Source organism: Phoxinus phoxinus, assembly GCF_949152265.1.
Source record: "Phoxinus phoxinus genome assembly, chromosome: 5".
NCBI classification, from domain to species: domain Eukaryota; kingdom Metazoa; phylum Chordata; class Actinopteri; order Cypriniformes; family Leuciscidae; genus Phoxinus; species Phoxinus phoxinus.
Genome location: NC_136880.1, coordinates 6,296,023 through 6,322,434, shown reverse-complemented (window position 1 = coordinate 6,322,434; position 26,412 = coordinate 6,296,023). Strand labels below are relative to the sequence as shown.

Sequence of the window (26,412 nt, the reverse complement as noted above, 5' to 3'; positions counted from 1 at the left end):
TTGGAACTTTGTCCTCCGGAATTAATAACAAAAGGAAAAAATATGAGTGGGAGAGTTTGGCTGTCAATGCGGTGGGATCTGAAAGTCGCACTGTAAATGGCCAGAAAATCATTGTTGTCCCTAAATACTCGTTTTCTTTGGATTCTGCCATTAGCAATGTCCTCCGATAAGGCCAAAGCTGCCATTAAGGGTTGTATCAATTTGCATGCTTTTATATGTTCTTACTTAATTGCATAATTGATAGAATATTCCCATAAGGCTCGTGTGACAATATATGTCAATTGTTTTATAAATTGCAAATTAATAGCAATGCTTCCCACAGGTGGTGGAGCGATAGACTTGTAGCAGTGATGCGCGGGTCAATGTATAAACAACCCGCACCCGACCGACGTTTTCAACTAACCCTAACTCGGACCGCAAAGAAAAAAACAAAAAAAAAGTTATAGACCCGCTTCCTTTTTTAAAGTAGCTAGTAAATGCTCATCATAGCGTCATGGGCCATAGACGTAGGAACTAGGGGTGCACATTTTTCTGAATGCTGTATGATATAGCCTAGTGTTATGTAATAAAGGCTTGATTTATTCATTTATTTTGTTTCATTTTCTTAACAATTAAGATGCTGCATGTGTTTAACCAGTCTAATCGAAGTGCGCGTCTCTCCCCCGACTTTCCCAACAAAAACCCCGCCCCCTCTCAGCAGATACATAGAACTGACATTACTGAGCTATATGCGTTTAAAAGTAGCCTATTAAAACGGCACAATGGCATTGCTCAGTTCAACGTGTTGGGAAATCGGGCATTTTGTCCCCCGTCAGCTTTTATTCAAAAGTTAATAACGCGCTCAACATTCAAAAGGTAAATAATTTCCCACTTGCATCTGCAGACTGAGCTCGTGCGTCATCCTCGCGCCAGTTATTCAGCCAATAAAGTGTAGGCCTATGTATTTAATAGACAACTGTGACTAGTACTATATAAATTACAAAGGTTTAATTGGCATCTTTATTTCAAACGACCCGACCGACGGCGACCCGAATATCATTACAAATATTTTTGGATGACTCGTAACCGCAGGCAGCCGCTCATTTTGGATCAACCCGCGCATCACTGACTTGTAGAACAATTCGTTGTGTAATGTTTGCAACTTCACTTCATTGCCTGTAAGAGTCGCCAACGGACAAAAACAATGAGAAATGTACGTACGCCAGACATGAAATTGGCGTGGAGGAACGCACATTCTCGCGTTAATTTCACTGTTAGTACATCCGACCGTGAGCGTGAAAGCTGGCGTACGCAACGTTTTTGTGCGTACGCTGTGTTGATACATGAGGCCCCTGGAGCCGGTAGATATACGGCACAGGCAGTTTTACATTGTTCCTGATGTGTCCAGTAGGGGGATATACGGCGAAATAACATAATTAAATCGACACTAGACACTTACACATTAATAACCGTCCCGTCCATAGACTTTGACTTATTTAGTGTTTTTTGTTCATTTCAATATCAACGTTACAGTGTAGACAGTGAAACGATAGACAGTGGAATGATCTGCACTACGGATTAAAATATCTGTAGATATTCAGTTGGGCTTCACTCTCTTACTCAGCCTACAGATGACTATTTTTTTCAGTGAATTAAAAAAGAAATAAAAATGGACGCAGTTAAATCAGATGGACAAAGTAATGATACATAACCTACTTTAGAATAGTTATATTCGCCGTAGGTTTTTTTATATACAGGTGACTGAGTGCTATTTGTTGTGAATTTATATAGGTCCATTTAGACAGTGTTTCCCAAACCTTTCCTGAAGGACCCCCAACACTGCACGTTTTCTTTGTCTCCATAATCAAACACTCCTGATTCAACTCATCAGCTCATTAACCCATTACATGTGATAATGAGCTGATGAGTTGAATCAGGCGTCTTTGATTAGGGAGACAAAGAAAATGTGCAGTGTTGGGGGTCCTTCAGGAAATGCATTTAGATATACCATATTTCGCCCATTAGACATACAGTACCGTGTAATCATATGGATCCTCGATGAAATATCTGCTGTATTATTCACTATTTGTCACCATTGGCACTACAGCTACAGAACAGTAGCCTGGAAATCCAGACCTAAATTTGAAAGATTAATTGGTCTGGTGTCGATTAATGAAAATTGGCCCACTCGAGGGGCGGCACCAAGCATGCATTTGAAAATCTCACTGCACGCAATTGGCTAACACTACGACCAATCACAACAATACATGCGGTGACGTATCACTAAGCCCAGTGCTTAATTTGTAAAGTGGGAGGTCCCGGAGCGCAGAGGGGGGGTGGATCCGGCGACTCAAAACGGGGGTTGGAGGAAACGGAACAAAAAAAAATAATAATAATTACACTGCCTAAGTAGCTTCTCTGCAGGGATAGCATGTGCTGAGTGGGTGCTGCTAGATCATTGACGGGGAGCTGCGCAAAACTTGGTCACTAAATATTTAATATTCAGTAATGTTAATGATCACAATTAAAGTTTTAATTTTATTAAATTGAACAAGCGCAACATTCAGCATTCAATCAAATAGATCTATTCTAAAAGATGTAGGCTATTATTTCAACACAATATCTCGTTATTTCGAAATAATATGTGTGCGTGCATCTGTAAATCCGGTGACACGTGTATTGATTTTTATTAATAAACAAGTGTTTTCTCTAAAAGTGTCGACTCGGCTGCAAAGATGAAGTTGACGATCGTCATCTCCGTGTGAACGCGCTTATAGAGAGAAATGCACATAAATAAGCCTAATAATGGATTATCAGAGAGTAGCCTTTTTCTTTTTTCGTTTTGAATTATTTCGTTTAAAGACATTTCAAGCTTTGTGTATTTGGTGTATTTGTCATGTCTGTGTGAGGCATACTCTGAGTTTCGTTAAGTTAGGATGTGCTCTAGTTCACGTGCAAGTGAGCGCGCGGGCGCCTCCGTTATATTTGTTTCGTCAGCCTATTCATTAAAGGTCCCATGACATGCTACTTTTTGTAGGCTTTAATATAGGCCTTAGTGGTCCCTAGTACTGTATCTGAAATCTATTTTCAAAAATTCAGCCTCGTTGCAGAATTATAGCCACTATAAGCCAGTCCCAAATTGAGCTTCCTTCAGACGGGCCGTTTCGGTGTCTATAGCTTTAAATGCTAATGAGGAGGAGAAAGGCGGAGCAAGGTGGAAGGTGGGTGTGGCCTTGACCATCTTGCGGCAACGGTACCTGCATGTTTACATTGGATGTAGCAATGGCACGGAGACACGCAGTCGTTCAAGCATTTCAGTTTGACCCAGAATCCGATCCAGATGGAGAAGCAACGGATGAAGAAGTTGCAACTCAGCGGCTCCGGCAGGACGTTTCCGAATGGTTAGTTTAAAATATTATGTCTGGATACGGTACTTTATTCTGATGGTTTACAGTTATTATCATGTAACTTAGCTAACGCTAACCTACTGTTGGCTTTTCATGTCGCTCTGATTTGCTATTGTTTTAAAGCTGTATTAGCATCTATATTAGTAATATGTCTAGTTTAGAGAAGACTGTAATGTGGCTAATTTTTTAATGACTAAGTTCTCCATGTCCTCATATTTTGAAGTCATGTTACACAACCAATTATTTATTCCTCAAGAGTTAACTTAACTCTACACCTGCATAATACATATATGTTAGGGGTTTAACGATACACGTATTCGTATTGAACCGTTCGGTACGAGGCTTTCGGTTCTCTTTATTTCAAATGTAGAGACGCCGGCGCGACCACAACATTGACATCAAATGCCAAACGTAATGGCAGGAAAAGTAACTTTAGGCTAAAATGCCTTTATGAATCCACTGGTTCTTCTGCTGTATCGAAAACGTAACGAACTGAACTGTGACACGTGTATCGTATCGAACCGTGAATTTTGTGAACAGTTACACCCCTAATATATATATATATATATATATATATATATATATACACACACCATTATATTAGTCAGACCTCTGCCATTATTACATATACCTTTTTATACAGGTGCCGTTGTGAAAAATGTGCTACCATGCCCACAGAAGCTGAGAATATTTGCTGCTTGGAGATACCTCAGGTAGCATTCTCACCACTATGTTGGAAACTACTTTATCTCTTCATTTGACAACTAATTGTGCCTAAAAATGACACTTACCTTTTCTAATTGTAATTAGGTTACTAGAAGACTACGGGAGGTCGAAGAACAGCTCACATGTATGGTTGACCATCCTGGATTGGAGCCTGTCTGCCTCAATGTCTACTCTTTGCAGAATGCTGGCCAAATATACAAAGCTGACTATGGTCCTCTACGTTTGAGAGGAATACACCAGTAAGTTGTGCTTTGTTACATAAGTTAATAAAATAATAAAGTCTGGTCTTGAGTCTTGACTTTTTATTCCACCAACAAACATTGAGCCTAATTTTCACTCTACAGTATAGGCAGTGTCAAGATTTACTTACATCAGAGGGAAAAGAAACTATTAAAAAAAAAAATTTATAAAAAAAAAAAAAGCTATTTAAATGCTTGTATAAAAACAAGCAGTGAAGATGCAAACATAATAATAGAAACAATGATACATCTTTGATACTGTTCAGTCGCTACAGGTATCTCTCCTATCGTTCATTTGTGAGCTGGTGCTGGGGCCTCCTGGGACGCAGAATCCGGGTCATTATTCCAGCTTGTGTGGTCCTGCGCATCCGCTCAGTGTTTCCTGATGAGGAAGGACACTACGTTGGGTTTAAACTGCCCCCCGTTTGAACCTTGACACAAAGCTGGCAATGAGCTCGTCCTTGTCCGGCTTCTCATACTGCGCTGATAGGTGCTCTGGGACAGAGATGGCCAACAGTGCATCGGTGTATGGCGTAGGGTTGACAAAGACTTCCTCAAAAATTAGGTCCATCATGTCAGCAACATAACCTGTATCATAAAACACAAGCACAAATATTATTTTTCCTTTCAATTGGTTGTTTTTTTGTTGTTTATTATTTATTTTTATTAAAGAAAAATACATTTGAGAATTCCAAAATATGTGTTGTTTGAATTGATTTGAATCCTTACCAAAGGTTGGCTGTGTCTTTTGAGGTTTAGCTATGCACTCTCCCTTCCTACCCTTTGGAAAGGAGATTTTGAAGAGAGGTACACCTTCCTCTGTTTCTGCTTGTGGTCGGTCTGCATTTTCATTATAATGCATAGCAGCCAGGTAGAGCCTGGAAATACAAGACAAAACGTGTTGATATTGACAATACTTTTGGGAATCGTAGCCTAAAATATCTAAGTAAACAAACTTTATTTTACCTGCACAGCATTCCAATAAAGGTAAAGACAACATTCTTTGGGGCAAAACGAAGGATGACGGCATGGAAAGCCTCCAACGATGAAGTTTAGTGGTGGGGGCTCAGTTTTGCAACATCCTTCAGCATTCTTTTGTTTGTTAGCAACTTCTCCAACTTGTTGAAAGCTTGAGAATCTGCAGACAATAAGAAAATATATTAGAAAACAATACAGTACAGAATATTGCAACGCTGATCTCGGGTAAATTTATGAAAGTGACTAAATAACTGTAGTTGTCCATTAACTTTTTTGACATTTAGCCTGTATATTGATGAAATACCTGCTTGGAGCCATTTACTCTTGTCAGTTGTCTTGCGGATTGCATGCTCACACTTGGGGTAAAGAGGATCCTCATGCGTATGTACATCTCGAACATGGTTCAGGATTGCGTTCCACTTTGCAATTCTCTCTGGCTCGGATGTTGAGCCAGCTGCAGTCCAGTATATGTGATTGTTGATGCTTTTCATCCACTTTTTGAGTATCTCACAGTCTTTCTGCTTACTGATTGCTTCTAGTTTCTTTGAAAGTCCTACAATGAAAGCAAAATACATTCAACTTAGTTAACCCATAACAACCCGCTGAGACGTGGGTGTCACAAACACAGGTGATTATCTGGTAGATTTAGTATGATATAATGGACTATGGACATCAAGCAGCTCCATATTGGCACTGACAATATACCTTTTGCCATGTGCCAGACATCATAGTAATGGGTTATTTTTCTCTCCCTGAGGAACTTCTGTACTTGTGGATGACGATCAGTGACAATGCAATCAAGGTTGACGCCACGCGAGTCCAGTAATGCTAGGCTCCTCGTCAGGCCCTCTTTTTCCATGTGGCAGCTACCACCAACCTCATTGCTCTGTTAACACAGAAAAACAATGTTAATTGAAAATGCATTACAGACTTTGATTTTCAAATTGCAATCAATAACCACTTTAAAACATATTTTTTTGACAACTCACCTGAACCAACTGAATGTCCACAACGGTGTTAGTGTTGAGATCCATCATTGTATAACTCCCATATTTTGCAGAGTACCCTGTTGTTGTTTTTTTCAAATATTGACATTAGTAATCACCATTCAGTATTATGTCTGGCATTTTATTCAGTTCACTCCTTTTAACTTCAAACAATATGCAACCCATGTATAAACTTTCAGTAAAGTATCAATACCTGGCAGTGGCGGATCTAGGAAATTTTACATGGGGGGGCAAAAGGGTGGCAAGAGGTCTTGGCAGGGTGGCAGGGGTAGACGGTACATGGGAATCCCTATATGTAAATTGCTTTAATAAAATAAACACAAAAACACTTTTAAACTACAGTAGTTATTATTTAATCATGCCCTTACACACTACAAAGGTTTTTAATTCACAACAGGCCCAGTGCAGTGTTCAAACAAAACAAAACTGTGCATCTTTTAAAAGACAAAATGAAAATATGAAAAAAAGTACAATAATTGTGTCCAAGATGCAGTGGACTACAAGTATAAAACAGCGGACAACGTATAACTACAATCTTTTTTAGGAAAGCTTAAGGCGACGGTTGTTGTGCTTTGCAGCAAAACGTTTCACAAACATATCTAAATTTAGTGCTTTTGCACGCTGTTTTTCAATACTGAGAACAGCCAGATTTCTCAGACGGTCATCTGCCATGGTTGAGCGCAAGTGAGTTTTTACCAGCTTTAGAGTAGAAAAGCGTCGCTCACACACCCAGCAGTACTCACTGGCAAAACAATTGCGATCTTGCACAGGCGAAAAAGCTCAAAGAAAACCTCTTTAAAAGGCACCAAGAACGACACAAACTCAGTCAGACTGGACGGTTTTACTTTGCCATTTGCTCTGTTTCTTTCAAGAAGTCTTTTTGCCTGGTGTATCTCAGTTTTCAAGTCTTGCAAGTCAGAGCCATATTCCTCAGCCACTAACAAAACCAATTCTTCCTTTAAGAAGTCATTGTTTGATGGGTTTAAAGCTTGTATACCCCTCATTATCTTGCTGCTAGAGTTTGAAAAGCGCCTGTCCACTTCACTGATCATTGAGTCTATGATGGGAATGAATATACCTATTCTAAAGGCATCTTTGCTGTCAACATGTGTTTGCTGTCCAAGTGTAGATGTTACAAGCAGTATTGGGGGTAACGAGTTACAAAATAACGGATTACAGTAACGATATTACTTTTTTGGGTAACGAAGTAAAGTAACGCATTACACTAAAAATATCAGTAACTATACTACTTTACTAGACTATAGGAACGCGCTTTCCTGCGTTACCCAAGCCGTGTTTGCATGTGTGTAAAGCTCTGATCTGTCGAAGTGGTGCGTGCACGCCTGTGTGTGTGTGCTTGCCTGAGCACCGTTGCCATAGAGATCGATTTGAGTGACGTAGCTGCTGGTGCGAAGGACAGAGAGGAATGGAGATGGAGACGGAGACGCGAGTTTCGGCCAGTGGCGATATTCACATTACTTTCAGTTTTTTGCCCGAAAGGACAAAAATATTTGCCAGAAATTCACTTTATGCCCTGGCAGGCAAGTACTGGCCATCGGGACTACCGGGAGATTCACGGCTTTTTGGGCCGATCCGATGCATCTAAAACTTTTTTGTTCGTTTGTCTTAACGGCTCATAAAACTCGTACATCGGCGGCCCATTCGTTTTGTTTTGCTTAATTGGCGGCGCTGGGTAAGTGCCGGTGTAATGCATTGGTTAAAAAAAGTCAGCGTTAGTTTTTTTTCTGACAGACCGGCCCATGAAACACGTAGATTGGCCCATTGGTTATTTTCTTGATTGACACTGGATTGGCCCAATCACATCTTTAAACGCCTCCCCCTTTGGGCTTTGAGCGAGCGTGCAGTGTCAGTGTATCGGTCAAAATCTCTTATATACGGTCAAAATAAAGATGGAGAAGAAAGTTTCAGTTTTGCAGTTTCCGTCAAAATAAAATATAATGTTTATCTCTGTCCAGCCCTGATCATGTGTCTACCACCACGGACATATCCCTGTTGTTTGTAGATTTTACAGTGAGGCATATTTCTTTGTGCAGAGAGGGATATTGTTATTTTATATGGTTTTACATGCCATTTTTATAGGCTACATTTATAAACACTATGCGGACATGCAGGCTAAGTGATGATAGGGCTATGATGTTTGTCCATGTATCTACACGGTAAATTAAGAAACGGGAAAGTAAAGTAATAAGTAGTGAAGTTACTTTTCAAATGCAGTAACTAGTAAAGTAATCTCATTACAATTTACAGAAGTAACTAGTAACTAGTAACTAGTTACTTTTTTTGAGTAACTACCCCAACACTGGTTACAAGAGTATCATGTAGTCTCCTAGATGTGTGTTTGGTTCTTTTTGATTTGACAATGGTAGAAATGTTGCAACCATTGCATGTGTCAATTGCTGTACTCCACATGTCATTAAAGCTCTCCTCTTTGCGATAATCTTCCAATGTCTGTCTGAGGGTTTCAATAAGGTCAACTGCTTTGGTAAGGTCCACATTAGTTGACTGGAGCATCTCAGATAAAAACTTAGTTTCACCTAGCACTTTTCTGAAGACTACAAGGAGCCCTATGAAATTAAAATCAATTTGAGAACGTAGTCCTCTTGCGTCTACAGCTCTCTGTGGATTGGCCTCATCTGAAATTTCATCCAGCACTCTTATTACTGCAGGCAGCCTGTCCATAAGGTTTCTACATGCAGCATAGCGACAGGCCCATCTAGTGTCACTCAGCCTTGGAAGTTCTCGTGGTGCCCCACCACTGAACATTTCTTTTTGAACATCCATCCACTTAATGTGAACATATGAGCCTGACATGAATGTGTACAGTCTTTCCAGCAAAGTGAAAAAACATGCAGCTTCTGGGACATTTTTTACACTGTCCACAATGACAAGATTCAAACAGTGTGCCCTGCAGTGAACATAAAATGCATATTTGGCAACTTCCTTAACCCTTGTTTGGACCCCAGAGCACCTGCCACTCATGACTGCTGCCCCATCATAGCCTTGGCCCACCAGATTCTCTTTGTATTCCAGTCCATACTTTTCCAGACATGAAATAAGTTTCTCTGTCAAACTCGCTGCATCTAAGTGCTCTGCTTTCTGGTACTCAAGGAAGCTCTCCTGAACCACACCATTATAATAATATCTTACGACCAGAGACAGCTGCTCCTTTTTTTGAATGTCTTTAGTCTCATCTGCTAAAATAGAAAAGTGCTCACTCTCTTTAACCTCTTTTATAATTTCCTCTCTCACCATTTCTGCTAAACACTCCAAAATCTCATTTTGAGTGCTTTTGCTTGTGTATTTAGCATTTCTGGGACCCTGTGACAGCCGTTTTTTCACTAAGGCATCATGTTTACTCACAAGATCTAAAATCTCAAGGAAATTTCCCCTGTTTTTTGAGTTTTCTGATTCATCATGGCCACGTTGTGAAATATTCTGAGTGGCTGTCAACAGCAAGGTTTCAGCCAAAGTTTTAATGTACTTTTGATTTTCGATTACTTGTTTCTGATTTTCAGCTCCCATCATTCCCAAGACAGTTGTATTTTTCTTGGCCATTCTTTTAAACTCACTCCATGCAATCATCGCATTTACATGTGTGTCTGATCTGGCATGAACACTAAACCCACTGTCTTTGGAAGTGGCCTTCTTCCAGTTAGAATAGCCATTTTCTGATGTGAATACACTGTTTTTTAAATGTGCAAAATGTCTGCATGCAAAGCAGTATGCTGCATCTTTAGACATGGAATATTCAAGCCATGGCCGAGAACTGTACCACTCCCTGTGGAAGCTTCGTTTTGCTGCTCCATGTTGTGTCTTTGGGAATGTCTTTAAATCAGGCTGCACTGCTGCATCACCTTTGCATTTTGATATATCTTAAAAAAGAAAGAGGAGAGTGCCAAATATAATTATCTAATGCAATTGAACAGTACATGGACATAGCCAATGCATAAAAGTGGCATTACATATTATCCTACTGTACAGCAATTTATATGGAAGAAGAATAAAAACATACCATTTGGTCCAGGGGGAATTTCAGGTCTACTATCTTCCTCTCTGTCATCTTCCTCCTCCTGATCACTCCCTGCCTCTGTCCCTCTCTCTGAATCTGGAGCCTCCTCTTCATCCCTCACTGATTCTTCTTTTTCCTCGTCTCCTTCACTTATTTCCTCATCTCCTTCACCTATTTCCTCATCTCCTTCACTTATTTCCTGTTCTCCGTCACTTATTTCCTTGTCTCCTTCGGTCTTCTCCTGCTCTGACCCTCCTGGTCTCTCCAGTTTACTGCCTTCTCCTTCATTTCCCTCGCACTCTTCCTCCTGTGTACTTCTTTGAATTTTTTTAGCAAAAAAGCTGGCAATATCTCCACTTTTAGCCTTCCTTTTCATGGTTATGCTCCAGCTACTTTCTTCAACTATACTTTGCCTGCAAAAGTCAATATGTGAAAACCTCTGGTTATCCTTGTATTGCATTATTGGGACATGTAGCTATAAGTAGCCTATATAACAAATATAAAATCAGAAAGATTTATCACATGCACACACCAGTTATGTTTAGACTACTTTGAACTAAAAGCACAAGTGATCTCATTTGAAAGCTGACACCTGGAAGTTTATTGTAAATTTAGAATTAATTATTGTCATAATGGGAAAAAAAATAGTTATAAATAGCTTCAAAGTTTTGTAAAGTTGTTAGAAATGTATTTTTATGAAACATCTTCACATAATATTTTAATACATTTAATAAATATATTATTCATACTTGTTGTTGTTTTTGTTTTCATTTTTGAGCTTATATATCTCAATATTAATAACAGTCTGATTAATGTTGAGCCTAGTGTTAGGGAGTATGAATGATGGAAGACCAGAGCGGAGTGCAGTTAACAGTCTTTTAATGAATAAAGGAAGATAGTCCTCAATGACGAAACGGAACACAAACCACAGGCATTAATCAGCGCCAGAACAGAAACTGCCAGATACTGGATAACAGGTTAACACAAAACTCCCACGAGGACGGCGGTCCGGGAACAGCGAGACGCTGAGTCAGTCAGGGCTAGTGGTGACAGCAGGGAGGATGATCAGCCGAGAACAGACGCTGAACAGGTACTCTGCAAACAGGCACAGCTGGATAATACACAGTCTGAAGATAGCGAGACTCACAGTAGAAAACAGTATCACTTCTTAGCAAATGCCACAGGACAGGACAAGACAAGACGAGAAGTGCGAGCACAGACGTTTCACACGTGAAGACATCGAATAATCCGACAACAAGACAGGGCTAGGAAGAGGGAATAAGAGACTGAGATAATCAAGGGGAAAAGAGGGAACAGGTGAGGAAACAGGAACGAAAGGGGAAACAGCTGTAGGGGATAATGAGTGAAGGAGAAGATGAGTGTGCGTGTGTGAGTGTGTGTGTGTGTGCGTGTGTGACCACAAGAGGGAGACAGAGAAAGAAAGAACCCAGGATCATGACACCTAGATGTCATAAATGCATCACTTGCCAAAATTGTGGGTGACTTTGTTGTAAGGGGTTAAATAACCTTCTGTGATCTGATTTGGCTTCAGATGAAAAAAATCAAACAGAAAATATATTATTTTATGGTATTATGGACGAAGATAAAGTCTATATTGATTAGCATAACAGTATAAATATAATCTATTATTATGAAAATACCTGACATGTCTAGAAGAACACAGATAAATCATATATCGTTGCAATCATGTTTATTGTCTCCAAAACATCTTTATATGCATGTTACAGTGATCTCTGTTAGACTTGTTTATATCAGGCACTGACTGACAGGTTATTCTTCTTCGTGCACCATATTATATGCAACTAAATGAGTATCTAGCGCCCTCAGTTTGCCCGTATGGATTGAAAACACATTACATCAAAGTAATTATCCAGCGCGCTCATAATGGTTACATCGACGCATTTGGGTATAAATTCAATACATATTATTCATAAAGAAATCTGACGTAAACCTATGAGAATCTATCAATATTTCTCCAAATCTGCTAATCTTTGAAAAGCCCTGATGGATGTTGTTTTGTGAAGCGCGTTCATGACTGAATGAAAGCGGCTGACGACGCTCATAATTCATATTAAAGGTATCGACGACGCATTTTTTCATTAAACTACACCTGACCTGTGGGAAACTCGCTTCACCTTCAGAGGCTCTGGGGCAGCTCAGTCTCTCCAGTCGGGTTGCAGGGTCACCGGCGCACCGCAGCAGCAGACTCGCAGTGTGAGTGAGCCAGACTGAGCGAACGCCGCTCTGCACGGTTTGAATCAGGGACGTAGCTAAGTATTTGAGGGGCAGGGGGAGGGGCTAAAAATATATTTAAAATAAAAAAATTTAATTGTTCACTTTTGGTAAATGTATTGTTTAGTTCACTGTTTTGAAAAGTGGACATAGTGGCGGGTTGTTTTAACAAACAGTTTTTTGATCATCAAAGTTAGGGGGGCAGCTGGGGGGGCAAGGCTCTAGATTGGGGGGGCAAGTGCCCCCCTGTAGATCCGCCCCTGATACCTGGAGAGTCAGCTCTCATGTCGCCACCAAGTATAACTTTTTCCTCCTGACTTAGCCGCTGCAGATTCACATCCTGTGTGACTTTCCAGTGGTGAATAATTGCGGGTTCAATAAAAGCACTGGCATGGCGGCGAAATGTTTTATACCGAAACAACTGTAGCTTCATTGTATTGAAGACCTGTTAATGTGGGTGGGTAAATAATACATGTAATTTGAGCTAAATCGAAGTAATTCAGTAAAAAAAAACTACAGTTGCACATTTACCTTTTCGATTTGTATGAACGATGCACCACTCAGGTAAACGGCGACAGAAAGGTTCAGATTTCCAGCTGGGATGCTACCATGGATAGGCTGGCTATTCCATTGTCTTGAAAATGTGCAATGGGGGCACAGCTGCTTCACAGACAGGAATGTCCCCAGCCTTTGGGTCCTCACATTGCATGCCCGCGTGCAGACCGGACATAAATTAAATAAGTCCATGATGCAGTTTTCATACACTATGTACTTTTTGTTGTTGTGGGTGGGAGTGGATGAATCTTCTCTATATCAAACCACAAAGAAAGGAAAAAACATTTTTACTTAAACAGATTTAGCTTTCGTCTGGACTGAACAGTAAACCATCACCCTGTTTTCAACTGGTTCAATAATTATTATGCACATAAAAAATCATAAAAGAATGCTATAAACAACAGTCTCACTGAGACTAATCCTTTATGTTAGAATGCGAGCCACACATATATTTCAACACTCAGTAACTTACGACTGTAGACTAGCGTATAACGATGCAGTGATGGAGTCTGCAGGATCATAAGTGGAATCATGTCCCCTTGAAGCTTCCACTAAAGAGCTGCCCTCCAATGGATTGTCCTCGAACAGTTCATCAAGGTCTAGACGAGGTCTTTTGTGTGTTTTTTTTAAAGGTGTCGATGACAGGCACAGAGGGTCTGCAATGGTCGTCCCAACACCAACATTTTTGCAGGAGACAGTTGCCTGAACACCTGCGTCCAAAATAAAATTTTATTAGGAAAGTCTAATGACAACACACGAATGCAATGAAAAAATGCCAGAATACCTACTAATCAAAAGTAAATGCATTTAAAGGTGGTAGGTACATACCTTCACTTTTAAATTTGGGTTGCAGAGTCTTTAAGGATAGCTGTGTGCCTACAGTACATGTTTCCAGGTCATCTGTCTGGCAGGCAACATCCCTTGAGAGAGGCAGCTGAAAGCAAGCACTTGATGTGCTGGCCTGTATAGAGACAACAAGGTCAAATTATTACTCAATGTATTACTTTGTATATATTACATGTGCAACTTGTAAGAAGCTAGAAGATACGCATGTTTAGTGAATAACATTAATACTTAAAATTAGATCTATGAAATGCCAAAATGATATTACATAATATGTTTACATAATATTTCATATATCTTAAAAGTAATACAGTGTGTGTATATATATATATATATATATACATACATATATCAAATTATATGGTGGTATACATCTGAAACAGACTTATTTGTGCATTGTGTACAGCTCTATAAATAAAAGTTAAATAGTTTAACCAAAACAAATCTAAGTATTGATTCTCTCACGTGCTGATAATAAAACCGGTGTTAATTGCGGTGTTAGCTGTTTAAGCTGGAGATTGCATGGGGGGGAAACTGTTTTTTGAGCCTAGATGTTCTAGTACAGAGATCTGTAAACGTCTGTAATTTATCTTATCACAATTACATCAAGCTCTGCGATCTTGAAATGCGGATATCGCGCGCGACATATTACCAACAGGAAAACGGTTAACGTTATCCAAAATAACAAAGAAGTGTACAACACTCGCGTTACAGTGTGTGTAATCACACACAAACTTGATGCTGTCTACCTTTACGTTAGCGCAAGTAACATTAGGAGCTAACTGCATAGCTAATGCTACAGCCACATTCTACGTGTAACAAGCTAGGTAACCATAAACAGTCAAACAACACACTTATATATCATTAGTTGACTTACTTGTCCGAGCTGTGTAGTAGCTGAGCCAAATAGAGTTGGTACTGATCCAGACTTTAGCTTCAAACGTTCAGCAAGCCCAGCTCTGTATTGTCCCAAGTTTACGAAACAGTCGTCTGTGAAATGTTTGCCACACACATGCAAAACGTTCGGAATTTGTGTCGGCGCATTTCCAGAGAAAATAAACTGAATCCACTGGTTCTTCTGTGGCTTGGATGAAGCAGGTATTAAAAAAAGGCTGCGGTGTTCATTTTTACATCCAATTACTGAACAAGTATTGTGCTTCGCTCGCTCAAACGCCATGTTACCTCTCGTAGACAAACTGAAATCGCGCGCACGCCTTCCTACTTCCTAGCTTATTTTCTCATGGGCGGGAAATATTATCTGGGCGGGCAAAGCAGAGAAAGGGGACGTAACATTCCCTCCGTATGACGTCATACGGAGGAGATTTAAGATCAGCCTGATTGAGCTTCCGTTTTATCAACGGCAGAGAAATATAGCAAAAGCTCGATTTACACCGATTAAATTTTCTAGAAATTTGGGGACCATATAAAGGCTAGGGGAACTCATATTAATGTTAAAAAACCTCAAAAAGTGAAAATTTCATGTCAGGGGACCTTTAAATACAGGCAATTGGTTGATGACAAATTGATTAAAATTAAGATACAATTTATACAAAACGAAATTCCCCGGATAAGCGGAAGAAGATGGATGGATGGAAATTCACTTTAAAGAAAGGCTTTCTATAGCCTAACAACTTCAACTTCAACGGTCAAAATCATGTCTGACCCGCTCCATGTCTCATATTGCGCATCCTATCTTACTCGGTCGTGCTGTTCACTTTTCATAAATCAACATAAATGGAAAAAAAACAAACATTATAATATTTTAACAAATATGAAACGAGCTTTTTTTAATGGCTACAGCGGTATAGTGGACCAACATAGCCTAGCTACTCTCTATTTGTAAAAATTTCTGCACATTAATTTAATTCTGAATTTTGCACACACAAGTTGAAAGGCATTTGTTAAAAAAAAAAAAATTCACGGATAATTGTGCGTGCATTTATTAGCCTAATCATTATGATACTAAAATCCTAACAAATAGGCTATGCTATGTACAAAAAATCAGATGAGCCCATAATATGAACGGTTAAGCATTTTCCTCCCATAGAAAACCGTTAGGCTATAAGAACGCTTAATGTGGCTTAATGCAGATTAGGATGTCCCTTTATTTATGTCGAAATAACGAGATATCGATACTAGGCTATTGTGTCCACCGTGGTCTCCTTTTTGATCAGCGGAAACGATTTTTGCTTGTTTGGGATCTGACTGTCCAGCGTAGCCTATTTGAAAAAGTTTTGACATTTTTCCCCTGAGTGAAACGATCGAGGCTAACAGCAATCTCAACTCGTACAACAAGCGCGCAAGTCATGTGTCACAAACATTGAACACTACACAAACAGTCATTTTTTTTTTCCATCTAGCCAATTAATTTTAGTGACACAGGAGGAGCCGGATCCAATAAAAAAGGTTCCGGATGCAATGTCGGAGGTGACACAGGGAACTACACTAACCTTTTCCACTGGTGGCACTTGCTCTACTAACTTTTTCAGTTACTGGCGCAAAACATGATTTGGTCGCACAAATTATTTATAGTAAGTCGCTCTGGATAATAATGAACAATAATGAAACTGTATTGCATACAGGTGTGCTTTTTATTTTACTTTCCATCTTTTAAACCACATGCCGACTTGTTTTCTTTAACATTGGTTGGGATAGATTTACTGCAATAGAAAATACAGTACACAATAATGTGCTAAATTAATTTCTTTTGGATTTCAACATGCTATGGTTGCCACAGATGGGCAGACTCCTGAATAAATATAATCCATAAAATAATAATAGATTTTCAGCAGCTATTGACTATTCAGTATTAAAGATAATACAAAAATGCATGTCTACTTCACAATTAAGTGAAATATAATAAGCCACAAATAAGGCTATATTATAAGCTACATTGAACTTAGCCTAATTATCAATTCAGATTCCTCACTTGCTCGGTTTGCTTGACGCCGAAATGCAGTAGGGAGGGCTGCTGCGTCATGGGATATGTACAGTACATGTCTATACATTGCGCGTGCTTCATACTGTCATTGTGAAGCTTCAATTTACATGGACACTTATAATCGGATTGACGGCTCAATCGGACTAAAAAATCTTCATGTAAACACCTTAATCGATCGGATTGAGCTCGATCCGAATGCATTTTCGATCGGATTGAAAGGGGTGGTTTATTCCTTTTGTAATGCGATCGAGAGAACATGTCAACACTTGATCGGATTGAAAACCGAAACTGAAAGGACTGCGAATGTACAATGACGTAAGACGCGCGGAACGAGCTGTTCTTCCTGTTGAATAAAGTGTCATATAAATGAGTGTCCCGTCATTCTAAAATTCTAATTTCACTCAGCGCCTGTGAAGTGAAGCAGGACAACGTCCCACTAATTGTTTTGGATTCTCATCCACAGACGACTGGTTTTGGCCGCGGGGAGGGACATTTTTACTGCGTGATAAATAAGCAGCACGGCAAAATGGTTCAATGCTCAATGTCTCCAAATCATGACCAGAGACGGATTAATATTACGTCTGCCGTTTAAAACAAATAAAGAGCCAATAGAGGAGAATGGTTATGCGCGAACAGCGGGAAGGTGTGACATATAAACGCGCACATCAACCCGATTTCTTTATAAGTCGCGGGGCTGAAGCCAACTTTATGTGTTGAATGCTCACAGCACGTTATAAAACGTATTCTTAAAATACACATTTCTGTTTTAATAAATGCTCATAGTAAATCATAGCATATTGCCTAAAACATAAGGTAGGAATAGAAATAATCAGTGATACATTTGCGACCCATTAAAAATTAGGGTCGCAATGGCATTTCAAAAGGTCGCAGTGTAGTTCCCTGTGACAGAACATGTTCCGGCGTGTTCCGGCTCAAATTAAGCCCTGACTAAGCCCCATACGCGTAGCTACCAGCGGAGTAGGAGTGGGAAGTTCGGATCATTTTACTGACTCGGATCTTTGAATCTCGTTCAGCAAAATGAACAAATCTTTTATCGAGTAATTTCTTTCATTTCAGCATAATATAATTAAAATGTCATGTTAAATAGCCCAACACATCTAGTAGTTAGGAAAATGTTGATTACATTTGAAAAGTTGGGTCCAACTTAAAGGATTAGTTCACTTTTAAAGTGAAAATTCTGTCATCATATACTCACCCTTAAGTTGTTTCAAACCTGTATGATTTTCTTTCCTCTGCTGAACACAAAGGAAGATATTTAGAAGAATGTCAGTAACCAGACAGTTTTTGGTACCCATTGACTTCTATAGTAGGAAAAAAATATACTATGGAAGTCAATGGGAACCAAAAACTGTCTGGTTACTGACATTCTTCTAAATATCTTCCTTTGTGTTCAGCAGAGGAAAGAAATTCATACAGGTTTGTAACAACTTAAGGGTGAGTATATGATGACAGAATTTTCATTTTAAAAGTGAACTAATCCTTTAAGTCCAGCCTATTGCAGTCTGTAATTCACGGCCATCTTTCTTTTGCAACTTCACATTTTTCACGTCTACTCTGTTCCCGCCTCTCGTGTCTGTCCTCGGCTTCGAACTTGAGCGGAGCTAACTAGTAGGTTATACTTTTGCCGTATCCGGTCGGCAAAACAGCAAAATAATTGGCAAAGGAACGATTCGAGCGCCGTCTTCTGTTCCTCTTTTTGAGAAAAAGGCAAGTCTAAATATTTCATTGTAGCGCCCAAAGCCGTTTCTAACAACTGGTGTTCATCCATAGCCATCTTGCAATGTTTACTAATGACTAATGTCATCTCGCCTCTGGTCCGCCTATATCAGATAACCCGATGTGATTGGTGCAGCTCAGATAGAGGGGCATATTTAAACCTCTGGGGTCGGCAAACGCGCGGGTGCGTTTTGCTAGTTTTTTTTTTTTACATAGCAGCAAAATAGACCTAAAATACTCCGTCAGTTTTGGTCTTACAGCCTTAAGAAATATGAAAAAATAAGCTGTTAAATGTCTACTTTTTTATGTGTCCACTTACAATCGAAATAAAACATTGTGCTTTTGTAAAATAAAGAAAGTAAACGGAGTGCTTTCTGCCTCTCCGTCTCCGTGAACTTTTTTTCTGAAGCACGTCTCTAAACTCAAACAAAACTCAGCGAATACTATTCACTCAGACATGAGCTATATATCTCTATAATCATTTAAGTGTGTAGTTTTAAATTATCTAAATCAAAACTAAAAGAAATATTCTCTGTTTATGTAATCTATATATAAAGAGCGAGAGATCAGCCATTCTCATTATCGTTCTGGCACCTCATTACTATGCTAATGTGACACGCCCATGGAGAGCGCGCGCTATTCAAACGCTGATAGATAGCTATTCAAAGATCTGAAGCAACACATGCAAACCAGTCAACGCCCACAACAGCTGGAAAACACACTCGCTGTGAGGAATAATACAGTTTTTCTCAATTGCTTAAACACTATAACCAGGCTTTTGAACTAAAATTTCAAAACCATGATGCCATTTATCACAAAGCACACCCATTTCACTAAACTATAAACACAAATCCTTTCATTTGTCATTGCCTACACCAGCCTTTCTCAAAGTGGGTGCCGCGGCACACTGGGGTGCCCCCTGACTGTGTCAGGGGTGCCGCCAAAAAATTACGTAGGCTAAAAAAAAAAAAAAATTTGACATTTCATATATAAATATATTTTAATTTACACAAATACATTCTTCTTCTTTTTAAACATATAAACGGATTAATAAAATTGTAAATTCATTTTAGATAAATATATATATATAAAATTAACCATAAAAATCCGTCTCACATCAGTAACTGTCATGACGTCCCCACCGGGGTCGCTCTAGCCCCCTAGGGAGCCGCGCCCTAGAGATACGCGAATGGGCTATTATTTCATCCGCAAAGTTTTGCATCACAAAACTCATCTGTCCGCCATCCATCCGCAAAAGCGTTTTTGAAAAATTTTCAAAACCGCACCGCCCGCCATCCGCTGATTGGGCGATGGAAGGAGACTAGAAAGCTCTTACCTAACAATATCAGTAGTGAACTCCGTCTCCGATCGGCGCACAGGGACAAAAATAAACAAATATCCTAAATTAAACGCACTTCGGCAAACCTGACCTTATCTGATGCTACTGTACAATATTTTCATTGTAGCCTAATAGAAAACGCATTTTGGCACATCATTTCAACATGCTGCTATTTAGCCTACTACTAATGAATGCCTATTTCACTTTATTTTTTAGCAAATAGATAGAAAGCTCGAATAAAATAACAAGTCATTTACATTATAGGCAAATTCTACGCACTCTACGTTATGTCAGGGTGACAACTAACATTATAGGACAGCGCCGCCGCTCCCACCAAATGCAGACATCCCAAGTCTCCCGGGAGTCTCCCGCATATTGATAGCGGCTCACTGATGCCCGCGAATTAGTTAAAATCTCCCGGAATCTAGAGCGAGCGCGCCCGCGAGACATAGACTGTGCTCCAAACCGCGTAGCGCGTGCACGGCAGAGAGGGAGAGAGAGCAAGAGACCGCCTCATGAAGCGCATGTAATATCATTCCCCTATTTTCTTTTTTTGGATGTAGGTATAGTCAGATATACCTATAATAATAATAATTAATTAATAATTAATACTAATAATATCCCTGATAATAAGGATAATACGGTACCCCCGGCTTGTGCATGCGCGCATGTAGATCTTTCTCCCTCTCTCGTTGCGGATTATTGTTTGTGTGTGTGGGTGTATGTGTATGTGTACGCCTCTGTTTCGTCACCTTGTGACAGTTACTTACTAGATTAACATGGGGTTACTTACTAGATTAACATGGGATTTACTTGTGCTTTTGTAACTTCTGTTAATGGTTATTGAAATGGTCGCCTTGATAGCACCTGTTTGGAAAACTAATAAAGTGATTTTTAGCAAAGTAAAACTTGGAATGTTGTAACTCTCTCAATGATGACTTTTATGGGGCTGGGGAGTCTACAACTGACCTTGGCATGGGAATAGTCAGGGGTAGGATATCAGGAGGCGTGGCTGTCCTATGGAATAAGAAACTTGACTCAATAATAAATGTGGTTAGGCTTGATGTAGATTGGTGTATAGCCCTGCGTTTTGTCTGCAATAACGGGAGTTTTTTTTATCTTAAATGTGTATACACCATATGAATGCTGTCAGAATGAGGATTAATATTTAAAGGGCACCTATTATGGAATTTTGAAATTTACCTTTCATGTAGTGTGTAACATAGATCTAAGTGAACAAAAACATCCTGCAAAGTTTGAAATATGAAAGTGCACCGTATATAAAGTTATTGTCTTTCAAAAGTAAGAGTCGACTCGGAGTCATTTTTATGAATCGTTAGAAGACCGAAGCTTTTTCTCTGACTAGATGACGTCAACTTGTCAAGTTATTTGAATACGATATGCCCACTTATTGCGCTCCAAGGCCAGGGAAAACTTGAAAACATCATGGCGACGAGACGCTGTGTTCTGAAGTGCGACTCAAAAGCCAACTTTTTTCATCTGCCCAAGGAGGAGCATTTGAAGACTAAGTGGCTACAATTCATCTATACAAGTTACAACTATACCACAGAAGTATAGTCCGAGCCTTGTGCTTTGTTCGCGCCATTTTGAAGACGATTGCTTTTTAAATGCAATCAAACTTGGATTCGCGAGCCGGCTGATATTGAAGGAAGGTTCATTTCTAAGTGTATTTGCTTCAGCTTCCTCCTCCGTATCACAACCTGTAAGTGTTATTAATAATTGTTGCTTTCATGTTTTATGTAGCATGCTTAATTATTATTTTGTTTGTTGTGTAAGCACCGTTTAGCTTCTAGGTCTTCAATGGCAATTGTAGATATGTGAAGTGTTTGTCGTTGTTTTCGGAGTTGCAACTAAAGAATAGAATAATACCTCGTAGTAACGTAACTGAATTTTTTTTTTTAAACGTTATGTTTATGCATCGGGCTAACGCAAACAAAGACTGATTGTGCTTTTACAATATGAACTCTGGGCTATGCTCGCTAACATAACATTAAATTCTTTATCTTATTTTTAGTTTTTTACTTCAAACTACAAAGCAGTGGACTATAATCATTATTATAACACGATTTAATGGATAAAAGCATCATTGTACTCTGTATTAAACAATAAGTATTATCTCTGTAAACACTGCTGGGTCATCTGACCAATCGCAGATTAGCGTCGCGCAAAGGAGAGGTTTGGAAAAACGAGTCGTTGAACGAATCATTTGGGAGTCGGTGAGCAAATCAGGTAAAAATAAATGCATATTATACGAAAACAAAAGTGTTTTTTGACATTGCATGCATGTAAAACTGTTGATGGGGACTCCCTAAACAACATTAGGAACATTTTAAATGTCATAATAGGTGCCCTTTAAATAGGCTTGCCTTCATCAGTTCCTTTATTCAAAACAGTAATACCTCTTGCGTTAATGTCATTGGAGATATGAATGCGGATATTTCGGATAAGGAGTCACTATTTGCTAAACATATAATTAAATTCTGTGAAGATAATAATTTTATATTGTCAAGCAGAGAATTGTTACCCACAGACAGTTAAACTTACATTAGCGAGGCCTGGCACACTACATCATGGCTGGACCACTGTATCTGTACAGCTGATGCACATGCCTCAATGGGGTGTATGAGCAGTTTGTATGGGATAACAACGTGTGATAATATACCTCTTGCTATGGTGATAAATGCTGAACACATACCTGTGCTATCCAGATGTGGAAACGGTGTCAATACAAAAGCATTAGACTGGTCAACACTCAAAAAGGAAGACATTACTGCCTATTATATACATACAGACAAGTCATTAGGTAATATCCAACTACCTCTAGGTGCAATCCTGTGTAGGGATAGTAATTGTGAGGATGAAAAGCATAGGAGAGATATATGCTCCATGTATGCTGAAATAGTACATGCTCTGTATGAAGGCAGTAAGCCCTATTATAAACATAAAAATAAGAACCATAACAACAAGCCTGGCTGGAAGGAGTATGTGGCTGGATATCATACGGAGGCACGGGAGGCCACTAAATCATGGGCTATTGCTGGTAGACCTCGACAAGGTCCTGTGTTTGAGCATAAGAAGCTCACTAATGCAAGATATAAGTATGCCATTCGCTTTATATGTAAAAATGAGCAGGCCATGAGGGCTGATTCCATGGCAAAGAAGCTCATAGGTAACAATGTTAATGATTCTCCCTCTTCTTTCTTCATGTCTTTCTGGATCCATTGTTCCAAAACTCAATAAACTGATTCGGGCCCTTTTATCTATCTATTGAAGAATCTGATTGGTGTTAAATTTTGACACCTGGGCAATTGTGTGCTAACTGAGCTGAATCGGTGCTGACTTGAGTGAACAATACTGAATACTAGTGCTTTCTATATGACCACATGGTGTAGGCAATGAGAAATTAAGGGATTTGTGTTTATAGTTTAGTGAAATGGGTGTGCTATTTGATAAATGGTATTATGGTTTTGAAATTTTAGTCCAAAAGCCTGGTTATAGTGTTGAAGCAATCAAGAAAAACTGTAATAACGGCAAGACATCTTTACCATGCACTGTTGAAGGTATCTCTGGATCAGACAAAATTGCAGAGTTATGGCAGCACTGCAGTACCTTATTCAACTGTATTTGCACTGATTTGTATAAAGTAGAACGCATTGAGAGTAATACTTCGTTGGAATCAATGGTGATTATGTCACATGAGGTACACCAAGCCATACATAAGCTTTCTAATAACAAAGCTAGTGGATTGTATTGTATTAGTGTTGAACATCTTAAAAATGCCAGTATAAGAATAGCTCCTTTGCTCGCCATTTGTTTTACTGTTTTTATGATCCATGGTGACTTAATGTTGGCTGTTTTATTAGTTCCAGTCATTAAAGGATAATTCCGGTATTTAACACCTTGAGTCTATATTGTAGTTTGTTTTGGATGAACAAGAGTGGTGGACAACATCATTTTTTTGACAATGGTTCCTCTCTCGAGTTTTTGACTATAATAGAATTGGCCATGGACCCATTTAACATTGGAGTCAATGGGCATGTCCAATTCTATTATAGTCAAAAACTCGAGAGAGGAACCATTGTCAAAAAAATTTTGTCCACCACTCTTGTTCATCCAAAACAAACTACAATATAGACTCAAGGTGTTAAATACCGGAATTATCTTTTAAGGACAAAGCTGGGAAGGTATGTATTTTAGATAACTACAGGCCAATAGCTTTAGCGAGCATTTTATCAAAGGTGCCAGAAAGAATTCTGTTGGACAGATTAAATTAATTTATTAAAACCACAGATAACTAATTTGGGTTTAAAGCTAAACATGGCACTGATTTGTGTATATATGCTCTAAAGGAAATTGTGAACAAATATAGAAACTCATCAGTTCTTATGTGTTTTATTGATGCTTCTAAAGCATTTGACCGTATAAATCATGGTAATTTGTTTAACAAATTAAGGCAAAAGAGGGGTGCCCAAGTATATTGTGAGAATTTTGGCTTACTGGTATGCCCACCAGACTATGCAAGTGAAATGGGGCAATAGGGTCTCAGCTTTATTTGGGGTTCAAATAAAACCCATTCCTGTCTGTCGGCCCACATATTCTCATCCACATCACACCGGATATTTTCCCTTCCAATGCAACGTGGAAAGAATCTTTTGGAATGCCTTAGCCAGTGTTTCCTCTAGGATTTTTTCCAGCTGTGGTGGCAGGCCCATTTCCCCAGGGGGAGGGGGCGTCGCCCATGCGTGATATTCCCATGGGCCACGCCCCCTTGCCCCAGGTGTTTAAACCTCCCCTAAGTATTATAATTAGGGATGGGTATCGATTCAGATGTTCCGATTCGATTTCAATTCGATTCTTTCCAAGCTCTCAATTCGATTCAATTTCGATTCTCGATTCCACTTAATGAATATACTGTAGATTTAACACAAAACCTATATTTATAAAAAAGAACAGTGAACATAAGTTTACGAGTGGTTAATTAATAAAAAGAAATTAAGAGCCAGTATATTAAACTCTTATTATTTTAGGTACACTTGGGTACATTAAAACAGCATATATCAAATGCATACAATGAATAGACAGGATTTTGATGCAAGATGAAAAATTGATTATTGAAAAAGTCAGAACAGTCTCATGCCTTGATCAAACAGGATCAGGTTATTTTTTATGTTTAAGATAAAACAAACATAAAATCTCACTGCATTAGAATAACATGGAGGCTGCAAGCCTATGAGGTGTAGGAAAACTAATACTGGCTTTTGGGTGATATATAAATAAATATGGGGGAAAAAAAATCTATTCATAGCCTTTGAGAATCGATATTGAATTAACCACAATTTAAAAAACGATTAATCGAAAAATAGTTTTTCTAGTTATAATATGAAGGTTCCAATTTACAGCGGCAATGCGATTATGCGCATCCCGTGCGCCGAATGATGCACTTGAAGCAACTCGAAGTCACAGCGTGCAGCACTTCGCATTGAAAAGTGTTAGCAGAGTACACAGACAACACACGAAATACTGTTTCACAACTAGCAGTCTCTCTGACTGGCACACTTTATTTAAAAGCACAAAGCGACGAGATATTTGATGCTTACGGTATTATATCTATGCAACAGTTTATTTAGCCTTTTCTTTTAACAGTTTTACATTTCAGTTACAGTGCGCATGAAGAACAATTCGAATTCAGAGTGCTCAGTGCTGTAATCTAACAGAACTAACGCAATAAACTCCAGTAACAGTAAGATAAAGTAATTTTATGCAAACCATAGACTTTTATCTACAAATAAAGTATAATAATGTGAACATTGATCTTGGAGAGTGTCATAGTGTTACTCATAACCGAACGCGACGCGCTGTTTGAATGCTGAGTGGAGAATGACTGAGGAGAGATGAGTTTTCATTAACTTTAACTTACAGTTTTTACCAACTGCTTACACACAAAATCTTTTCATGTCACACGATTATTGAAACCTCTCACTCAAAATGCAAAACTACACATCAAATCTCCAAAACCATAAGCTATTTCTAAGCCTTTGACTCAGTTTTCAATTACATAAAACACTTTTTTCAAAACACTACACACAATTCTCGACCCAAAACACAAAAATCTAATGGGAAGTGACTTGCTTTCCTTTTCCAAACACAACCAATCAAAATGCTACACTTATTCACCAGGCCACACACACACTCCTCACATGTGCAAACACTACAGTAATTTCTGATCACACAATCACTGCTTTACTGTAGTATACATTAGGCCTATGAATACAGTAGGTCACAGGTCAGATTACCTGTTTTGAACAATGGATTCCTGGGACCCCCCAGGACCACACACACAACAATTGTGTTCTTTAC

At 39.0% G+C, this 26,412-nt stretch overlaps 3 protein-coding genes across 3 annotated transcripts in view; 2 read left to right on the top strand and 1 right to left on the bottom strand.

The window, feature by feature from the left end:
- Positions 1-26,412, top strand: part of LOC306999441 (uncharacterized protein) — a 135,682-nt gene that overhangs the window by 37,402 nt on the left and 71,868 nt on the right. The gene's annotated exons all lie outside the window — the stretch shown is intronic.
- Positions 3,262-4,780, top strand: LOC306998340 (uncharacterized protein; the record flags this gene model as incomplete). The annotated part of the gene is made up of 4 exons (XM_079612307.1): positions 3,262-3,380; positions 4,030-4,099; positions 4,197-4,351; positions 4,618-4,780. The coding sequence occupies 4 exons, from the start codon at positions 3,262-3,264 to the stop codon at positions 4,778-4,780; spliced, it is 507 nt and encodes a 168-aa protein (XP_079468433.1).
- LOC306999166 (uncharacterized protein) lies at positions 4,801-15,262 on the bottom strand. Its single transcript, XM_079613645.1, has 11 exons — positions 14,895-15,262; positions 14,003-14,135; positions 13,647-13,884; positions 13,151-13,427; positions 12,887-13,064; positions 6,319-6,395; positions 6,035-6,215; positions 5,634-5,882; positions 5,318-5,489; positions 5,081-5,229; positions 4,801-4,939 (listed from the first exon to the last, which is right to left on the bottom strand). The coding sequence occupies exons 1-9, from the start codon at positions 15,192-15,194 to the stop codon at positions 5,404-5,406; spliced, it is 1,719 nt and encodes a 572-aa protein (XP_079469771.1). The 5' UTR covers positions 15,195-15,262; the 3' UTR covers positions 4,801-4,939; positions 5,081-5,229; positions 5,318-5,403.

What these genes read in the sequence shown, in the direction of transcription:
- LOC306999166 (XM_079613645.1), bottom strand. Translation starts at nt 15,194, where the DNA reads ATGGCGTTTGAGCGAGCGAAGCACAATACTTGTTCAGTAATTGGATGT. An exon ending in TTATACGCTAGTCTACAGTC is followed by an intron (nt 13,428 to 13,646) that starts GTAAGTTACTGA and finishes GGTTTGATATAG; the next exon opens with AGAAGATTCATCCACTCCCA. An exon ending in TGGACATTCAGTTGGTTCAG is followed by an intron (nt 6,216 to 6,318) that starts GTGAGTTGTCAA and finishes CTGTGTTAACAG; the next exon opens with AGCAATGAGGTTGGTGGTAG.